Source organism: Moschus berezovskii, chromosome 28 (assembly GCF_049115385.1).
Source record: "Moschus berezovskii isolate FMDL1 chromosome 28, NW_MosBer_1.0, whole genome shotgun sequence".
NCBI lineage: Eukaryota > Metazoa > Chordata > Mammalia > Artiodactyla > Moschidae > Moschus > Moschus berezovskii.
Window position 1 is genome coordinate 14,888,810 of NC_142487.1, and position 17,890 is coordinate 14,906,699.

The 17,890-nt window shown below is 47.8% G+C and overlaps 1 protein-coding gene across 2 annotated transcripts in view; it reads right to left on the reverse strand.

Moving 5' to 3' along the window:
* The window catches only part of LOXHD1 (lipoxygenase homology PLAT domains 1), a 192,108-nt gene that overhangs the window by 91,141 nt on the left and 83,077 nt on the right, over positions 1 to 17,890 (reverse strand). For both annotated transcript variants that reach the window (XM_088833409.1, XM_055416819.2), the window contains exons 13-17: positions 15,496 to 15,650; positions 13,729 to 13,889; positions 10,874 to 10,950; positions 8,122 to 8,318; positions 5,075 to 5,267 (exon numbers count right to left, since the gene is read on the reverse strand). In XM_088833409.1, the coding sequence (XP_088689535.1) occupies positions 5,075 to 5,267; positions 8,122 to 8,318; positions 10,874 to 10,950; positions 13,729 to 13,889; positions 15,496 to 15,650 (783 nt within the window). The remainder of the gene's footprint in view (positions 1 to 5,074; positions 5,268 to 8,121; positions 8,319 to 10,873; positions 10,951 to 13,728; positions 13,890 to 15,495; positions 15,651 to 17,890) is intronic.

Here is a 17,890-nt window from a genome sequence, read left to right on the forward strand (position 1 = left end):
TTTTCTAAGTGACAAGACTTGTCCTCTCAGCAATGCTGTAGGGCGAAATCGTAATTTTTTCAAGTTAAGACTTATTTTCAATAAGATAAGGGGTCTCTCATTATCACAGCAACGTGAGAAATTGGCGGCTGAAACCGAGGGGACTGGCTGAGAGCCGGAAGAAGTTGAACTAGAGATACGGCTTTAGCTGGGGGTGAGGTTGGGCAAGTTGATGGACAGGAAGGAGACCCAGTAAAAGCCAGCATTCTTAATGGGGAGAACCCCAGTCTCTGCTCCCTCTCTCTGGTCTCAATAGCAACCAGGATTAAGCAAAATTAGGAGATAAAAATTAGCATGCAGAGAACAAGAGCCAGGTATTGGAAATGAACATGTGGTAGCTGAAATAAAATATTCCAAAGAAAGGGTAAAGTCAAGGACAGCACTGAAGAACAAAAAGGAAAATTCCCAAGAACAAAATGCTAGAAAGATAAGAAAATCAGAGGAAGCTTAACAAATTTCAGTTCTGAAGAAAACAGCAGACACAGAGTTGGAAATTGTCAAAGAAATAAATACAAAAACAGGTCCCAGAGCTAAAAACACTTCTAAATTCAAGGAGCTCTTGAGTTCCTGGAAGATTGGCTGAAACAAAAATCACAAGAGACACTGAAGACATCATGAAATTTCAGAATGCCAGGGATAAAAATAGGATCCTGCAGGTTTTAGAGAGAAAACAAACCCAAAGGTTTGGGTAGCAGAATGGCATCATCAACCCTGGGAGCCAGAAGGTGGTAGGAAAATCCCTGATAAACTCTAAGAGAAAATGAGTTCTAGGTCAGAAATCTCTAAGAAGCCAAATTGTGGATCAATGGTCAGAGCAGACTAGAGACATTTGCACATATTCAAATTTTCCATTGCAGTGGACAATGAACCAAAAAAGAGGAAGACATGAAATTCAGAAAACAGGAGATCTAACAAAGGTCCGTCTAGTCAAGGATATGGTTTTTCCCATGGTCATGTATGGATGTGAGAGTTGGACTGTGAAGAAAGCTGAGCACCAAAGAATGGATGCTTTTGAACTGTGGTGTTGGAGAAGACTCTTGAGAGTCCCTTGGACTGCAAGGAGATCCAACCAGTCCATTCTAAAGGAGATCAATCCTGGGTGTTCATTGGAAGGACTGATGCTAAAGCTGAAACTGCAATACTTTGGCCACCTCATGCGACGAGTTGACTCACTGGAAAAGAGTCTGATGCTGGGAAAGGCTGGGGGCGGGAGGAGAAGGGGACAACAGAGAATGAGATGTCTGGATGGCATCACCGACTCTGTGGACATGAGTTTGAGTGAACTCCGGGAGTTGGTGATGGACAGGGAGGCCTGGCATGCTGTGATTCATGGGGTCGCGGAGAGTCGGACACGACTGGGCAACTGAACTGAACTGAACTGAACCTAGAAGAGAAAGACTGGAATGTCCGAAAGATGGTAGAAAGGAAGTCTCAAAAGGAAAGCTTCATTGCAGCCCAGAGAACAAGACAAGAGTTTCCCTTGTGACGGGAGTTGGAGAGAAGGAAGTAGAGTTCCTGTTGGATTTGAACATATGAAAAGAACTTTAGTTCTGTTGGAGAGATGGAGATAAGATGGTGTTACAGAATAGCTGTGTTCCCCCAAAATGTATATGTTGAAGCCCTAACCCCTAGTATCTCAGAATGTGACAGGATTTGGAGACAGGGCCTTCATAGAGATGATTAAGTTAAAATGAGGCCATTAAGGTGGGTCCCAATCCAATATGACTGGTGTCCTTATAGGAGAGTCTGGGACAGAGACATGCCCATGCTCACAGGCAGACTTTGTGAGGGACAGTGAGACAGTGGCCTTCTGCAAGCCCAGGAGATAGATCACAGAAGAACCCAACTTGCTGACTCTTCAGCTTAGATTTCCAGCCTCCAGAACTGGAAGAAAACAAAGTTTTGTTGCTTAGGGCACTTAGTCTGTGGTAATTTGTTATGGTAGCCCTAGCAGACTAATACAGATAGGTGGGTATACAGATGGGTATATAGGAATATATATGTGTATATTGAAAACTCTACTAATGCATAAATGAGATTATTATTAATCCAGAAAAAAACATGTTGTATAAAAAATGAAGCATAATTATTATGAGTAGGTATCTCAGCAGTGAATAATATTTACATGGTTATAATAATGTAAAAATAAAATACTGATTATTGAAGGTTGGGGGGAGGGGATATATGTGTATGTGTATAAATGTACATGTGCATGTGTTAAAAAAGCTACATCCTCCTATTCCATAGTAGGAAGTTAATAGTTAATGTCTATGACGGAAAATAGTTAATGTCCATGACCAGCAAATTTGGAAAACTCAGCAGTTGCCACAGACTGAAAAAAGTCAGTTTTCATTCCAATGCCAAAGAAGGGCAATACCAGAGAATGTTCAAACTACCCCAAAATTGCACTCATTTCACATGCTAGCCAAATAATGCTCAAAATTCTCCAAGCAAGGCTTCAATAGTACATGAACTGAGAACTTCCAGATGTTCAAGCTGGATTTAGAAAAGGCAGAGGAACAAGAGATCAACATCTGCTGGATCATCGAAAAAGCCAGAGAGTTCCAGAAAAATATCTACTTCTGCTTCACTGACTATGCCAAAACCTTTGACTATGTGGATCACAACAAACTGTGGAAAATTCCCTAAGGGATGGGAATACCAGAACTCCTTATGTGCTTCCTGAGAAACCTGTATGCAGGTCAAGAAGCAACAGTTAGAACCATACATAGAACAGTGAACTGGTTCAAAATTGGGAAAGGAGTATGTCAAGGCTATATATTGTCACCCTGCTTATTTAACTTATATGCAGAGTATTTCATAGGAAAAGCTGGGGTGGATGAAACGCAAACCGAATCAAGATTGCTGGGAGAAATGTCAATAACCTCAGATATGCAGATGACATCACCCGTATAGCAGAAAGTGCAGAGGAACTAGAGAGTCTCTTGATGAAAGTGAAAGAGGACAGTGAACAAACTGGCTTAAATCTCAACATTCAAAAAAACGAAGATCATGGCATCTGGTCCCATCACTTCATGGCAAATAGATGGGAAACAATGGAAACAGTGATAGACTGGGCTGCAAAATCACTGCAGATGGTGATTGCAGCCATGAAATTAAAAGACATTTGCTCCCTGGAAGAAAAGCAATGACCAACCTAGACAGCATATTAAAAAACAGAGACATAACTTTGCCAACAAAGGTCCATCTAGTCAAAGCTATGGTTTTTCTAGTAGTCATGCATGGATGTTAGAGTTGGACCATAAAGAAAGCTGAGCGCCAAAGAAGTGAATCTTTTGAACTGTGGTGTTGGAGAAGACTCTTGAGAGTCCCTTGGACTGCAAGGAGATCCAACCAGTCCATTCTAAAGGAGATCAGTCCTGAATATTCATTGGAAGGACTGATGCTGAAGTTGAAGCTCTAATACTTTGGCCACCAGGTATGAAGAGCTGACTCGTTAGAAAAGACCCTGATGCTGGGAAAGACTGAAGGCAGGAGGAGAAGGGGACGACAGAGGATGAGATGCATCACCAACTCAATGGACCTGAGTTTGAACAACCTCCAGGAGATGGTGAAGGACGGGGAGGCCTGGCGTGCTGCAGTCCATGGAGTCGCAAAGAACTGGACAGGACTGAGCGGCTGAACAATTAAATGACTGAAAAAAAATCAAGCAATTGATAAGTATATTACTGAAAATATGGAGATAGATTTCTGAAGAAAAAGCTAAAGTTATTAAAAATGTGTTACCTCTGAAGAAAGGGGATGGATTGGGGAAAGAGGTAGGTGAGGGAACTGCTGCTTTTTTAATCTTTATCTTGTAGTACCTGTATTGTGCTGTGCTTAGTCTCCTCAGTCGTGTCTGACTCTTTGCAACCCCACAGGCTGTAGCCCACCAGGCTCCTCTGTCCATGGAGATTCTCCAGGCAAGAATACTGGAGTGGATTGCCATTCCCTTCTCCAGGGGATCTTCCCAACCCAGAGATCGAAACTGGGTCTCCTGCATTGCAGGCAGATTCTTTACCATCTGAGCCAACAGAGAAGCCCAGTACCTGTATTACTCTGATGGAAATCAAGTTTTAACTCATAAAAAGAGGGAAGGATTCGATTCTGCACTCTAGCAGGTACCATTACAGAGCCTGTGTATGTGACACAGTCCTCAGAGAATTTACAGGTTACATGGGGAGAGAGGATGGACACAATGAGAAGACACAAGGCTTTCTAGAACAGGAAGCAGTGAGTTCATAGTGGGTTCTTTCTTGGAGCAACTTCCTGTGGCAGTGAGTCTCAGACAGCTGCTTTCAGGATAGACACAGAAATGCAGAGGTGAGGGAAGGGACATTGTCTGTACCAGGTTTGGACCGATGACCCTCTAGATAACCTCTTGTTTCTTTAACCCCTACTTAATCGATGGCTCTCACATCATGTGCAATAGGTGGCCAGATCACCTTGAATTTCACCTCCACTCAGAGAGGACACCACCCTCTCCACATAGTTCCCTCTTCCCCACGCTGTTGCTAACCCCTTATCTTGCTTCCTTTCCTTTCTAGCTCTTGCTTGGCATTACACTATGTATTTATTGTTTGTTTCCCATCACGGAGTGTGAAGTCCATGAGGACAAGGCTTTGGTCTGTTTTGCTTGTGATTGTCTCTACGAAGCCTAGGGCAGTGTCAGCACAGAGAAACAGTCAACGTACACATATTGAATAAATGAATGAACGAACTGCTTATCTCTTCTTCAGTCTTCCCAGGGGGAAAACTATTTCTCAAACTCCTCTTGTATGCAAGGTCAGGAAGGTATATTTCTCAATAAAGTCATCTGCGGCCTCTCTCCCAGAAAACAATGGTTCATCCACCGAATCCTCAGGTTCCCCATCTGTAGAAGGAGCCCCCTTTTCCCTCCCAGAACTCTACCAGGGGCAACTGGAAGCTTCCCACTTTGAGACAAGATCCAAGTCGCCCACAATCCCTCCTCCTTCTCTGCTGCCCCACCCCCCGGGGAACAGTGTTGACAGTCCCGTCACAGCTGCCTCCATACATTTCTGGATGTCCACCACCTCGCTGGGGTAGAGCTCCACCTCCAGGCGCCCGTCAGCCTGGTCCTTGTCCAGCCAGCGGTTGGCAGGGAAGGTGTACCGCTTGCCTTGGCGGGGCACGCGAATCTGGACACTGCCCAGGAACCAACTGGCATGCATGCCCGTGCTGTCGTGCCCGATCACCAGCCGGTTGATCTGGAAGGAAACATGCGATACCTGTGAGCAAGAAGCCGATGTAGAAGCCTCCATCCCTCCATCCCTGCGCCCCCCAAACACGAGAGCAAGCGGCTCCCGTCAGCCCAGTCTCCAGCTCCTCAGGAGATGCAGGCTCAGCAGGAAGGGCTGGGTCCCAGGCCAGCCTGCCCTCAACCACCCAGGAGACCAGGGCACCCCCTGTCCAGCCTGGAGCCTCTGTCTGTTTGTCTTTAGTTCAGTTCACCTCCCAGGGACGTGGTGAGAAGCGAGTGGGGGGACAGGTGTGAGCGGAGCTTTGAAAGCTCCAATATGTACTGAATGCTAGACGGTGGATGTCCTAAGAATGTGGTGGCTGCACAAGAAAGCAAACGTTCAAAATTTTAACCATTGGCTTCTGATGGCCATGTTGGTGATTTGGCTTTGTTTTGTCTTACACCATACACGGTTGTACGTGGTTTTGCATGTCTCCTCTGGCACACCCGTCCTATAGGTGACAATATGCAGACAATTTTGGGGGCTCTGTCACTGTGTCCAGTGCCTCCTCTCACTCTTAGAACCAAGGTGTATTTTATTTTATGTTAATCTTTGCCTACAGATGTCACAGATTAGTACATGAATGTGCACATTACCATCCTTAAATGTACCTCGCTTTTCAGGGTTCGAATGACGTTTATGGTTGTTGTTTTTTTTGAAATGCTATAGTCAGGCCAATTCTAACATCAGATGGAATTCTTGGATGGCCTTTGAGATCCTTTCCAGCCCCCTAGATTCTTTCTCTCGTGGTTCGGAGGGGTGGTGCTAGTTGTGAGTCTGTTACCCAAAGGCCAGATTTAGAAAATTGTCCCGGTAAGCCTTGCTCTTGCTCTTCTGCATCCTGAGCACCTGTTTGCAGCTGCTAATGGAAACGCTATCACAGCTGAGTGCCTGGAGCCCAGTCCCCTGGAATCCAGCTACGTTTACAGACACAGTCTGAGAGCCTTTAGGGTGTAGGCCAAGGGGCACAGGAGAGCTCCGTTGTCTTTCTGCGGTGATGGTCCTGTGACAGAGGAAAGACAGCAACAGGTGTTTTCTGCCTGATGTGACAGAACGTGCCACGAAGGCAGGGGTCATCTGTCAGTGCCATGATGGCCAGCACCTGACGTGGCAATCGTTCAGCCACTGAGGGTAGTGTTTACTGAGTACGGACTATGTGCGTGTGGGTGTTACTGACAGAGTTAATGCTGACTACAAGCCCGCTGGAATCCCTTTCGACAGCAGTGAGAAAACCAAAGCAAACAGAGATGACGTAACTTGCACACAGCAGGTACTCTGACCCAGGCAGTCAGGAGCCCAAGCCCACACTCCCAAACTTTTGGCCACACTGCTTGTTGAGCAGGTTTCAGAAACACAAGAAGGGCCCAAACGCCCTTCCCCACCACTCGGATGTCTCATTTATCTGCTGGCTGCTGCCAGAAATCCTTAGTTAAGGAAACAGCATTTCAGTCTACAATGATTAATTCAGCTTACAATGTAATCAGCTTGATCAAGGAATATCTTGATTTAAGCTCCTTACCTTCAAGATGTAAATGACTGACATGAACTCATTCCCCAGAGCATCTAAACTCAGGTGAGGCTCACCGAGAGGGGAGGGATCGGCAAAGGGGAGTTTGTAATCCTCTCAGTTTCCACAAGCCACCTGAGAGGGGCAAGTGGTAACACGAAGCCCTGCTCAGACACTTCTAGAAGAGTTTCCGGCACTTGAGCGCAGGCAGTCAGACCCACACTTCTGCAGGTGAATACTCAGACGCCTGGCAGCACAGTCAGCCAGAGAGGTGATGGTGGGGACCATCCTTTATCTGAGGCAGAATCTCTCAGGCGTGGCCTGGGAGTTCACCTGAAACAGGCTTTCTGGTGTCATTGTGACACACGTGCCAGTTTGGAATTGGGAAGCATTTCCAGCCCCTCTTTAGAGCTCTCCCTCCTTCCTCCTTCGCTGCACACTGGTGTCTAGGACCCAGGTCCCTCTGGTCCTGGCTTCGGAGGTAAAGGAAATGCCAGACTAAGAACATGAGTTCCAGCCCCGGAGAGAGTCTGGAAGCTTGACCACTGTTCACGAGCCTCCTGCTGCTCTGAGTCATAGCTGGAAAACAAAGTACTGCACTAACCAAGTGGGCACTTTTCCGCTTCAAATGGGTTCACCTGTGTGTTCATGAGAGTGTGTGTATGTGTGTGTGCATGTATGTGTGTGTGCGCTTGTATGTGTGTATGTGAGTGTGTGTATATGTATATGTGTGTGTACATGAGTGTGTGTCTGTGCATGTATGTGAATGTGTGTACATGAGTGTGTGTCTGTGTACGTGTGTGTGCATGTATGTGAGTGTGTACATGAGTGTGTGTCTGTGTTTGTGTGTGTGCGTGTATGTGAGTGTGTACATGAGTGTGTGTCTGTGTATGTGTGTGTGCATGTATGTGAGTGTGTGTACATGAGTGTGTGTCTGTGTACGTGTGTGTGCGTGTATGTGAGTGTGTACATGAGTGTGTGTCTGTGTATGTGTGTGTGCATGTATGTGAGTGTGTGTACATGAGTGTGTGTCTGTGTATGTGTGTGTGCGTGTATGTGAGTGTGTGTACATGAGTGTGTGTCTGTGTATGTGTGTGTGCGTGTATGTGAGTGTGTACATGAGTGTGTGTCTGTGTATGTGTGTGTGCGTGTATGTGAGTGTGTACATGAGTGTGTGTCTGTGTCTGTGTGTGTGCATGTGTGTGTGTGTGTGTGAGTTTGTATACACAAGTGTATGTGTGTGTGTGCACCCATGTGCAGATACACAGGGAAATAGGTAAGACACCTTCACAGGGTCTTGGGAAAGAGACTTACGGTTCCAATGTTGAGGGTCTCCAGGGTGAACTCATCCACGCGGCTACGTTCAAAATAGTCTTTCAGGTTGTTGTCAGAGACGAGAAGAACTTGCTTAATGGTGTCAGATTTGTCCCCATAGAGCTTGATGTAGACTCTGGAATCTGTGCTGGCCCCAGGGACGTCCCCCGTCTTCAAGCTGATGTGATAGCGGAAGTCTGGACAGCGCAGGGCGGGAGGCGGGAAGGGAGGGGTTCGCGTGGGTGAGCCGCAGGGCGCTTGGGGCAGGAGGTCCTTGGCCAGGGCCAGGTGCTCAGCTGGGGGTTGGGGCCCAGGCTCTGGCTCTCCTCACACAGCCCCGAGACTGGGACGGGTGGTGGTGCTTCTACCATCTTTTGGAGTCCCCTCATCTCAAAATCAGAATTCTGATTCCTGCTTCGTCTGCCCCATAGGGTGTGAATGTGCTGAGAACAGGAAGGCATGCAAAGAATACTAAAATGTAAGAGACGAGGATTTAAAGCAAATGCGCATTCAATTTCTCGTCTGATGGATGAAGAAACCAAGGCAAAGGAAGCCTCTACCTCCCGGCAGAAAACACAGCACGTCACCTCCATGGTGTTAGTGCTGGGGGTCTGACCTCGGTTTTACAGGTGAGGAGTTTGAGCCTCAGAAGAAGATGTTCTCGGCTCATGCTGGCAACAGTTCAGAAGGAGCCGGCCTAGCACTAAACACTAGGTAGTCATCCTTAAGCATAATACTAGTCCTTAAATTTGAGAGTGGTGTTTCCACACAATCATTTTAAAAAGTAAGCTTGTATTCATTTTTTTAAAAATTGAGAAGTGGAAGCTGAGTTTTATCAAATAATATTTCTGGCACAATATTGAAATAATCACAATTGCTTTCTTTGAACTATTATGTATTAAGGTTTATATATTAAAGTAAAATAGTTGGAGATATTAAAAAAAAAAAAGAGTCAGCTATGAGTAAATCCCTAATGTGGACCTGAAGGTCTTGTTCTCACCCGAAATGCCATGCTGATGTTACTCTATCTTATGACCCAGAAAGGCCTGTGTCATCTGTCCACAAGGGAGGATAAAAGGCAAGGCCTAGGATAGTCTGAGCCATGAGCCCAAGTCCGACAGCCTTGTTCCAGGGCGTGGGTCTTGGGAATGAGAAGGGAAGCACTGGAAAGGCAAGTGATGCTAGTTCCAAGGCCTGCGGTTCACAGCCGTCTCAGGGCCTTCTGGCGCTGGCAAGAAAGACTCGGAGAGAGACAGCTAAGCACAGCTCTCAGGTGACAGCCCCACAGACCAGTCAGGCCCTGGAGGAGGCCAGACCTGTGGGTCTAGTCCAGGTCAGCTCCCCCGGGAACACCTGAGGGCCCTGAGGAGGTGGCTTCTGTCCTTGCTGTAAAGATAAAGCAAGACCTGAGAAAAAGACCGCTTCCTTCTACCATTTTCATCTAAATCCTTTCAAAAGCTCTGACTTGGGGAAGAGGGAGCCTGAAGGACCCCGTCCCTGCGGAATAGCAGGGCTTGCTGGAGTGGGAAGGACAGACAGGAAAACAGAGATGCCTGGGCGCTGGGCCCAGCTCCACTGCGGACTGCAGACCTGGCTACCCTAGGAGTTACCCTTGGCACAAGCATGAGACTTGTGTCCAATGGAGGCACTTTTCATCTCTTAAGAACTGTTCCAGCTCTTAAATCCTGTAATTCAGTGTTCTCAGAATGCAGAATTCCAACTTTGCAATTTGCTATCTGACCTCAGGAAGATATTTAGCTCCACCAGATCTGGGTCCCCCCTGACAAACTGGCATAACAACATTAGCTCTGCCGACTTCCAGGGTTCTTGCTGGACTCACATGAGATAAAAAGTGATAAATATGAGGTCTTATTATTCACGTGAGCCCAGAAATAACTTGGGAAGGTTGGCAGAGCTGATATCATTATGCCCATTTTTCAGGTGAGGATGCAGATCTGGTGGAGCTAAGTATCTTCCTGAGGTCAAATAGCAAATTGCAGATAATAAGTGATAAATATAAGGTCTTAGGGGCTTCCCTGGTGTCTCAGACAGTAAAGAATCTGCCTGCAATGAGGGAGATTCAGTTTCGATCCCTGGGTTGGGAAGATCCCTTAGGGAAGGAAATGGCAAACCATTCCAGTACTCTTGCCTGGAGAATTCTATGAACAGACTGGCGTGGTGGGCTACAGCCCATGGGGTCTCAAAGAGTCAGACACGACTGAGCAATTAACAGCTTTATGAAGCACTGGAAAAGAAACCAGGTGTTGGTATTATTGAGGATTCTGGATATATTTCTTTTAAATGTTGTCTAATACTCATGAACAAATCAAGGTTCTTGAAGAAATAACACCAGTAAGGAAAACTATAAGACCTCTAGGATAATTCTCAGCACTGAAAAACAAGGTCCTCCTTGTACAGCCCCTTCCAAATGTGTTTATCCTCTCCAGGTCCTGAATGACAGGTACCCACCCCGGGGCCGGGCAGCATTAGCCAGTGTTACTGCCCTTGTTACTCTCGACAGAAGCCCACAAGCGTCCAGGACCCCACACCCAGGGCTATAAAGAGGCTGTTCAAAGCTCAGACAGGCAGAGGGTTCCAGATCCTCTCTCAGAGCCTCTTCCTCCCTACCCTCTGCAGTGCTGCCTTCAGGGAGTGAAGGGAAGGGTGTGTGCTTTCTCCAAGGGCTGGTTTCTAGGTAGCCAGGGGAGTCCCGCCCAGGCCACACCCACCACCTGTCCTCTGGACCACTTACTCTTCAGTGTCGCGTTGCTATCGCTGGGCAGCAACTCTCGGACCAGCTGCCCATCATCCTTATCCTTGTCCAGCCACCTGTGGGCAAACGAGGGCCATTAACTCTCTGAGTGGGGCAGCCCGACAACCAACCATCACACAATTCATGCAGAGTCATGGGAGGCCAGAGCTCTGAACTCAGCAAAGGAAAATGGTTCTACCAGAGCTCAGAAGAAAGGATCTCAACCCAGAATGGGCGGGAGGGCTGCCCTGCAGAGGTGATAACTGGATAAAACTGGGAGGGTGATGAGGAGTTAACCAGGAGAGGAGGGAGGTGCATTTGGAGCGAACAATGTGCTGGGACAGAGCAGAGCCTGCAGGAGCAGACAGAAGGCAAGTGTGGAATGGAACGGAGCGAGCAAGTGTTGCAGGGTTGGCAGATGAGGCTGGAGAAGGGGCAGGGTCATTTGATGTGGAACCTCAGTTATCATGGTAAAGAGTCTGTCCTAAAAGCCATGAACACCTGTGTCATTATCATAAAAAAAAACAACCCACCTCTTTTTCTAAAAGTTCATCATGTGCACGGTACTGTGCTAAGGGCTCTGGGGTGGGGAGAATGCAGAGAAGATACACTATGACGAATAAGAGACAGTCCAGCTCCTAGAGAACCTGCAGTCTAGTTAAGGAGACAGGACAGAGAATAAATGCTAATTTTATCAGATAAATAACTCTTTCTTAGGCATCACTTAACTAGCTTATTTTTGTAGTCATCTATCTGTAAGTTGGTGTTACCCACTTGTTGTTCAGTCCTAAGTTGTGTCCGACTCTTTGTGATCCCATGGACTGTGATTTCTCCAGGCCAGAATACTGGAGTGGGTAGCCTTTCCCTTCTCCAGGGGATCTTCTCAACCCAGGGATCGAACGCAGATCTCGCACATTGCAGGTGGATTCTTTACCAGCTGAGCCACAAGGGAAGCCCAAGAACACTGGAGTGGGTAGCCTATGCCTTCTCCAGTGGATCTTCCTGACCCAGGAATTGAACCGGGGTCTCCTGCATTGCAAGTGGATTCTTTACCAACTGAGCTATCAGGGAAGCTCACACTATTAATACTATGTATTAAATTGATAACTAGTGAGAACCTACTGTCTAGCTCAGGGAACTCTACTCAGTGCTCTATAGTGATCTTAATGAGAAGGAAATACAAAAAAGGGGGGGATATATATATATATATATTTCACTTTGCTGTACAGTAGAAACTAACAGAATATTGTAAAGCAACTACACTCCAATACAAATTAATTTAAAAGAAAAGAAGAAGGCAGGACAGACTGGCCAAGGTACTAGATGGAGACCAAGACACCAATGGATGTTGGACCAAATCAAGTGCATCAGAAGTTCAGAGAAATGAGAAAGGCTCACGTGAAGAGGCTCTGATCTGACTGCTCAAGGATGAATGAGATTTGCCAACAAGAAGAAGTTGGGTCTGCACCCTGAAGTGGGGGGGTTTGATGGCTATGACTCGTCAGCCATGGTAGACGCCAGAGGAAAGACATTGGACCAATTTGCCTGAAAAGCACTGTTTCCACTGAGCACAGGGACCCAGCCTGAGAAATCAGACAGCTGTGCAAGTAGGAGTTATCCAGGCCACCGTACTCAAGACGGTCTGTGATATTGGGCTGATGGCAACAGAAGAGACACTCTCAGTGTTCTCCAGGGCAACAGGGAAAACAAGATACTTGCTTCTGGTCCAGGGTGTCACCCTATTTGTCTGTGTCTTGGTGCTTATTTTTGCAGTCACTCCTATTATAAACCCAAGAGGGAGGCAACTCCTGGCCACAGACATATCAAAGGAAGCCAAGGCACTGCCTCCTCCCCAGCTCTCCTGACATGGAGCTCAGGCTTCCCTAAACCATGGTCCACTCTACCAATACACTGCCTCCTCTCCCCCTGCGTCAATGTGGGTGACCTTGTGGTCTCTCCCACAAGGAGAGTTGCATCAACTACAACATGTAAAATAGATAAGCAACAAGAATCTACTGTGTAACACTAGGAACTAAATTCGATAACCTATGATGGAAAATAATCTGAAAGAATATAACTGAATCACTGCTCTCCACATGAAATTAACACAGTATTTTAAATCAACTATACTTCAATTGAGAAAAAATTAGCTGACCACTAAGTTGTCACGCTTCCCATGAGCTTTCACGCTGTAAATCTAAGACATGAAGATACAAACCCTTGGCTTTGATGACAGGAAGGGAGAGACTTCGGGGAGTGAACAGTGCTGGTTGGAGCCCCTCAGTCAACCTCTGATTGTCCTGCTGAGGTCACTGCAGCATCTCCCGCAGACCTGGAGACTGCTGTGGCGCAGCCCTGGCCGAGCGCTCATAGGTCATCCATCCCCAGCCATCACAAAGCCCCATCTCTCCCTTCTTGCCCTCCACCACTTCTCCATCCCCAGGCCCTCCCCAGCAGCAAAGGAAACCATGACTTGTCACTTCAGTTTCCACCTGAATACTTGCAGGATATTAATACATATTTACATATTTCCAAATATAGCCGCTTTCTTTCAGCTTCAGACACTTCAGCCCAGTTTCAGCGTGAGACTTTGGGAAATAGATAAGCCAGTCTGCTGGAGCTTTTATTATTCTTTCCCTGGGCTCACAAAAGTGTGGAAGTATGCACATACATGTACACACATACACACTCACACACAAACACACACATCTACCATAGCTAAGATGTTCACCACTCCCTGATCCTGGCAGAGAAGTTCTGACAGCAAATGCCATAACCACACACCTCAGCAAGACAGAAGAATCCAAGGCCTGTAACCTGAGCTGGGGAAGATCAAAGCTGGCGGGCCTGTGTACCTGAGACACGGGAACTCCACGTTGTCACTCTCAGGCTGCCCCTCCTCTCTCACCAGCACCCGCTCCAGGAACCAGCCGCTGCCACTGCCTTTGCCGTCATGTCTGATCCTCACCCGCCTCACCTTCCGCATGGTGACAGACTCGATGGTGAACTCATCGGCCTACAGAGGAGACAGCAGGTCCAGATGGACGGTGGCTCCCCTGGGACCCAGACACCAAGGGAAGAGCCAGCCCCAGAAATCCTACAAGCCATAGCTGATGGGTTGGGCTATTGATCTTTCCCAGGTGGGCTAGGAGCTACTCACAAAGAACAGGTTGCACTCCACCCCAATTTCTCCCACTGGAACATCATTTGATGTCAAGTTCTCAACAACTGAGATCTGCATTTCTTGGCTGAACAATGGCCATTCCCTGTGATCTCCTTTTAAAAGGCAAATCCCCCAGGAGGATTAACACATCAAGCTGTCATCAGGGACTAACCATTCATTGTGAATTCATTCCTTGGCTAATCTCTAGCTCTTTGCTGCAGAAAGACACTGGGCCCTTTTGAGAAAGGGAATGATTGGGGAGAACCAGTGGTCTTGTTAATTTCAGTTTTTTCTCACCAACACAGCAGGGGCTACGAAATAGCCAAGTCTATAGGAGCATACCCTGGGGACAGGAACTCGAGGGTGGGATTCATGGCAGGAGTCAGAAGATGTAGCAAAACAACAATGAGAAAGGATGGACGGAGACCTCCACTCACATTCCGGGGCTTGCCCTGCCTGCACCAAGGAAGGGATGGCAGAGGAAGGAGAGGACCAAGGCTTATCAAGTCTTCATCTGATGACCAACCTTGGCCTCACAGTTTTGCAGCTACACAGCTCTTTACAGAGGAGGGCATGGCAACCCACTCCAGTATTCTTGCCTGGAGAATCCCATGGACAGAGGAGCCTGGCGGACTATAGTCTGTAGCATCACAATGAGTCAGACATGACTGAAGCGACTTAACACACACACACACACTGTGCTGTGGGCCAGATCTGCTAGGGCAGTGCATCCGACATCCTCACAACAGCCAGCCACAGGTAGGCACCCTTCACCCTCTTTAGAGGCTCAGGGAATGGAGTGACTGGCCCCAGTCTGCCTGACTCTTTCCCCGCTATTTCACACAGCCTCCCCAGTAAACCCAGCCGATGGCTGGGGAAACCAGAGGAAACGCCCAGCACATGGTCATCTCTTAAAAAGGAAATGAACAAGGTGCCTCCAGGGGTCATGCCTAGTGGAGAAGGCAGTGTTCTCAAGCGGGCCTTCAGATGCCCTGCTGCTGCTGCTGCTAAGTCGCTTCAGTCGTGTCCGACTCTTAGCGACCCCATGGACTGCAGCCTACCAGGCTCCTCCATCTATGGGATTTTCCAGGCAAGAGTACTGGAGTGGGGTGCCATTGCCTTCTCCTCAGATGCCCTAGCTTCCTGCAAGCCTGGGATCTCCAGGTCACCGTAAGGTACCCAGCTTCCTTCCCTGCTTGCCCGCCCCGAAGTCCTCCTGCTCTGCCCTCTTCTCAAAGCTCAGGGGTGGGAAGAGGATTGTGATCCCTTTAGGTAGCTCTCCAGCTCCCAGTCCTAGGATCCTGGTGGGTGGCAGGCATGCAGTTCCCTGTTCCCTCCCCCAGAGCCAGCCCCTCTGATGGCCGAGGCCCAGTACCAGTGGGCAGCTCTACTTGGAGCAGGGAAGACCAAGGAAGAACGGGTGGGGCCGGGGAGGGGGCGTCACGTCACTGCAACTTACATTGCCCTTCTCAAACAGGTCGGTGTTATTCCTGCAGTTGTAGAGCAGCCGCTCCCCTGTGTCCCCCGCATCACCGTAAAGGCAGAGGTAGACGTTGGCATCCGTCCCCGCCCCTTCGAGTTCCCCAGTGCACACAGTCACGCGGTACCGGGCCACTGGAAGGTAGAGGGGAGACCACTGACTGCCAGCCCCTGCTCCCAGCGCTGGCCCTGATGCTCCCCACTTTTAAGCACTGCTTTCCCCTCCTCCATCCAGCTCTCATTCAGGGCTGACCGTGCTCCTTCCCTCGGCTGCCTCAGGGCAATGAAGGGCCAGCTCAGCTGCAAATCTCTGTCCCAGGCAGTTCAGAGCTTCCTGCTCCTGGCTAATCATCAGAACTCCATGGGAAATGTTTATAAGAATTCCGATTCCTGGGCCCCGCCTCAGACTTGTCAAATCTTAGCTCTTGAGCTGGACCCGTAAAACTGCATTGTTCACAAACTTCCCCATGGGACTCTGGTGAAGCTGGCAGTGTTTGGGGACCACAGGTCTAATTCAAACATTTTGGCACTCGATTTCATTCCAGCCCAGTAGACTTTATTTTGCCTTGGGTTGTTCTACAATTCATATGTGCCCCGTCTTCCTAAGAAAAGTAAGATAGCTTTTCCTTTGAACAAGAACTGAGCCTCCTCTTCTCTTCAGAACTCCCCAGTGCTAAGGACACGCCAGGAAGAGAAGCAGAGAGAAAGCCACAAAGTGCAGCTGCTCCGGAAAGGGCAGAAGCGTCTTCCCACGTTGAAAATATACTGTCGGGGGCAGCCCACATCCTGCACATCACAGCTTTGCTTCCACTTAAAATAAGCTTCAAACTGAAATTCATTAATTCATTTGCCCCCTGTCTGTTTACCTAAGACTAGCAGGTGGAAGGCATTATGACAGGTGTAATGAGCAAGACAGACAAACTCTTGCTCTGTGGCACTTGCATTAGACTTGAGAATGGAAGACTGGAGAGGAGAGAGGGATAATAAAATCACAAATTAAAAGCAGGGAAATCTCTGAGTTATATCTGTGACAAAGATGATGCCCCAGAGTGTGCTAGAAGTGAAGAGAAGGGCGGTGAGGGGGTGAAAATGATTTAGAGATGCAGAAAAGCTTGCTGTGATAGGAGCCAGCCACAGGGGCTGTGAAAGAGGGTGCTGCTAACTGTGAAGCCCCAGAGTGGGTATGGAGACTATCAAGTGGGGATGAGCAGCTATGTTCCAGGAGCAGAGAGAACAAAGCCAGTGTGACTGGAGTGGAGGAAGCAGGAGGGGATGATGTGAGGTCCAGAAGTGAGCAGGGGCCAGAAATGGGCCCTGATGTGAGACAGGTCTGGGTGAGACATGTGGCTTCCTTTGCTTTTTGTTTTTAGTAGTACAGGAGGCCAGTATAGGGTTTAAGCAAGAAAGTAACGGCCTGATCTATGTTTTAAAGAGCATCTGGTTGCTATGTGGAGAGCCGATTGTAGGGGATGAAGGAGAGACTCAGAGAGGACAGTTAGGGGAATAATTACGGTAGTCTAGGAAAGAGAGAGGGTACCTAGGACTGGCAGTGTAGTGGAGACGGAGAGAAGTCTGTAGATTAGAGATAAATTTTTGAGGTAGAAATAACAGACTCAGTGATAGATTAGATAGGTAATTAAGGGAAAGAGAGGAACCAGGGATGATTCCTGGGTTTTTGCCTTGGGCAACTAGGTGAATAGCATTGCCAAGAAGTAGGGACGTCTGGGAAGGATAAGTTTGGAGGTAAAATTCAATAGTTCTGTTTGTTATTATAAATCTGAGATGCCTATTAGATCAGGGGTCCTCAACCCCCAGGCCAAAGACCAGTACCTGTCTGTAGCCTGTTAGGAACTGGGCCACACAGCAGGAGGTGAGTGGTAGGTGAGCAAGCAAAACTTCATCTGTATTTAGTCACTCACCCTTGCTTTGCATTGGCACCTGAATTCTGTCTCTTGTTAGACAGGAGGTGGCATTAGATTCTCGTAGGCGTGTAAACCCTACTGTGAACTGAGCATGCGAGGGATCTAGGTTGTGTACTCCTTATGAAAATCTAATGCCTGATGATCTGAGGTGGAACCGAGGCAGCGAAGCTAGTGCTTGGGAGAGGTTGCAAATCAGATGAGCATTAGCAGAGAGGTTGACTGAACAGAGACCGTAATAAACCAATTGCTTGCAGACTCGTATGTAAACCCTAACAGTGAGTGGAAAGCAACAAGCTGCATCTGGTGGCAGGCTTTAAGTCAGGATCCAGCACTTACTTTAGTCCACACATGGCCCACCCATTATTTTATTTAACACTTCCATCCATGCCTTTTCCTCACTCTGCACACTTTTCTCAGTCACAGTTTCAGCAAGCCCACAAGCTAACCCTAGCC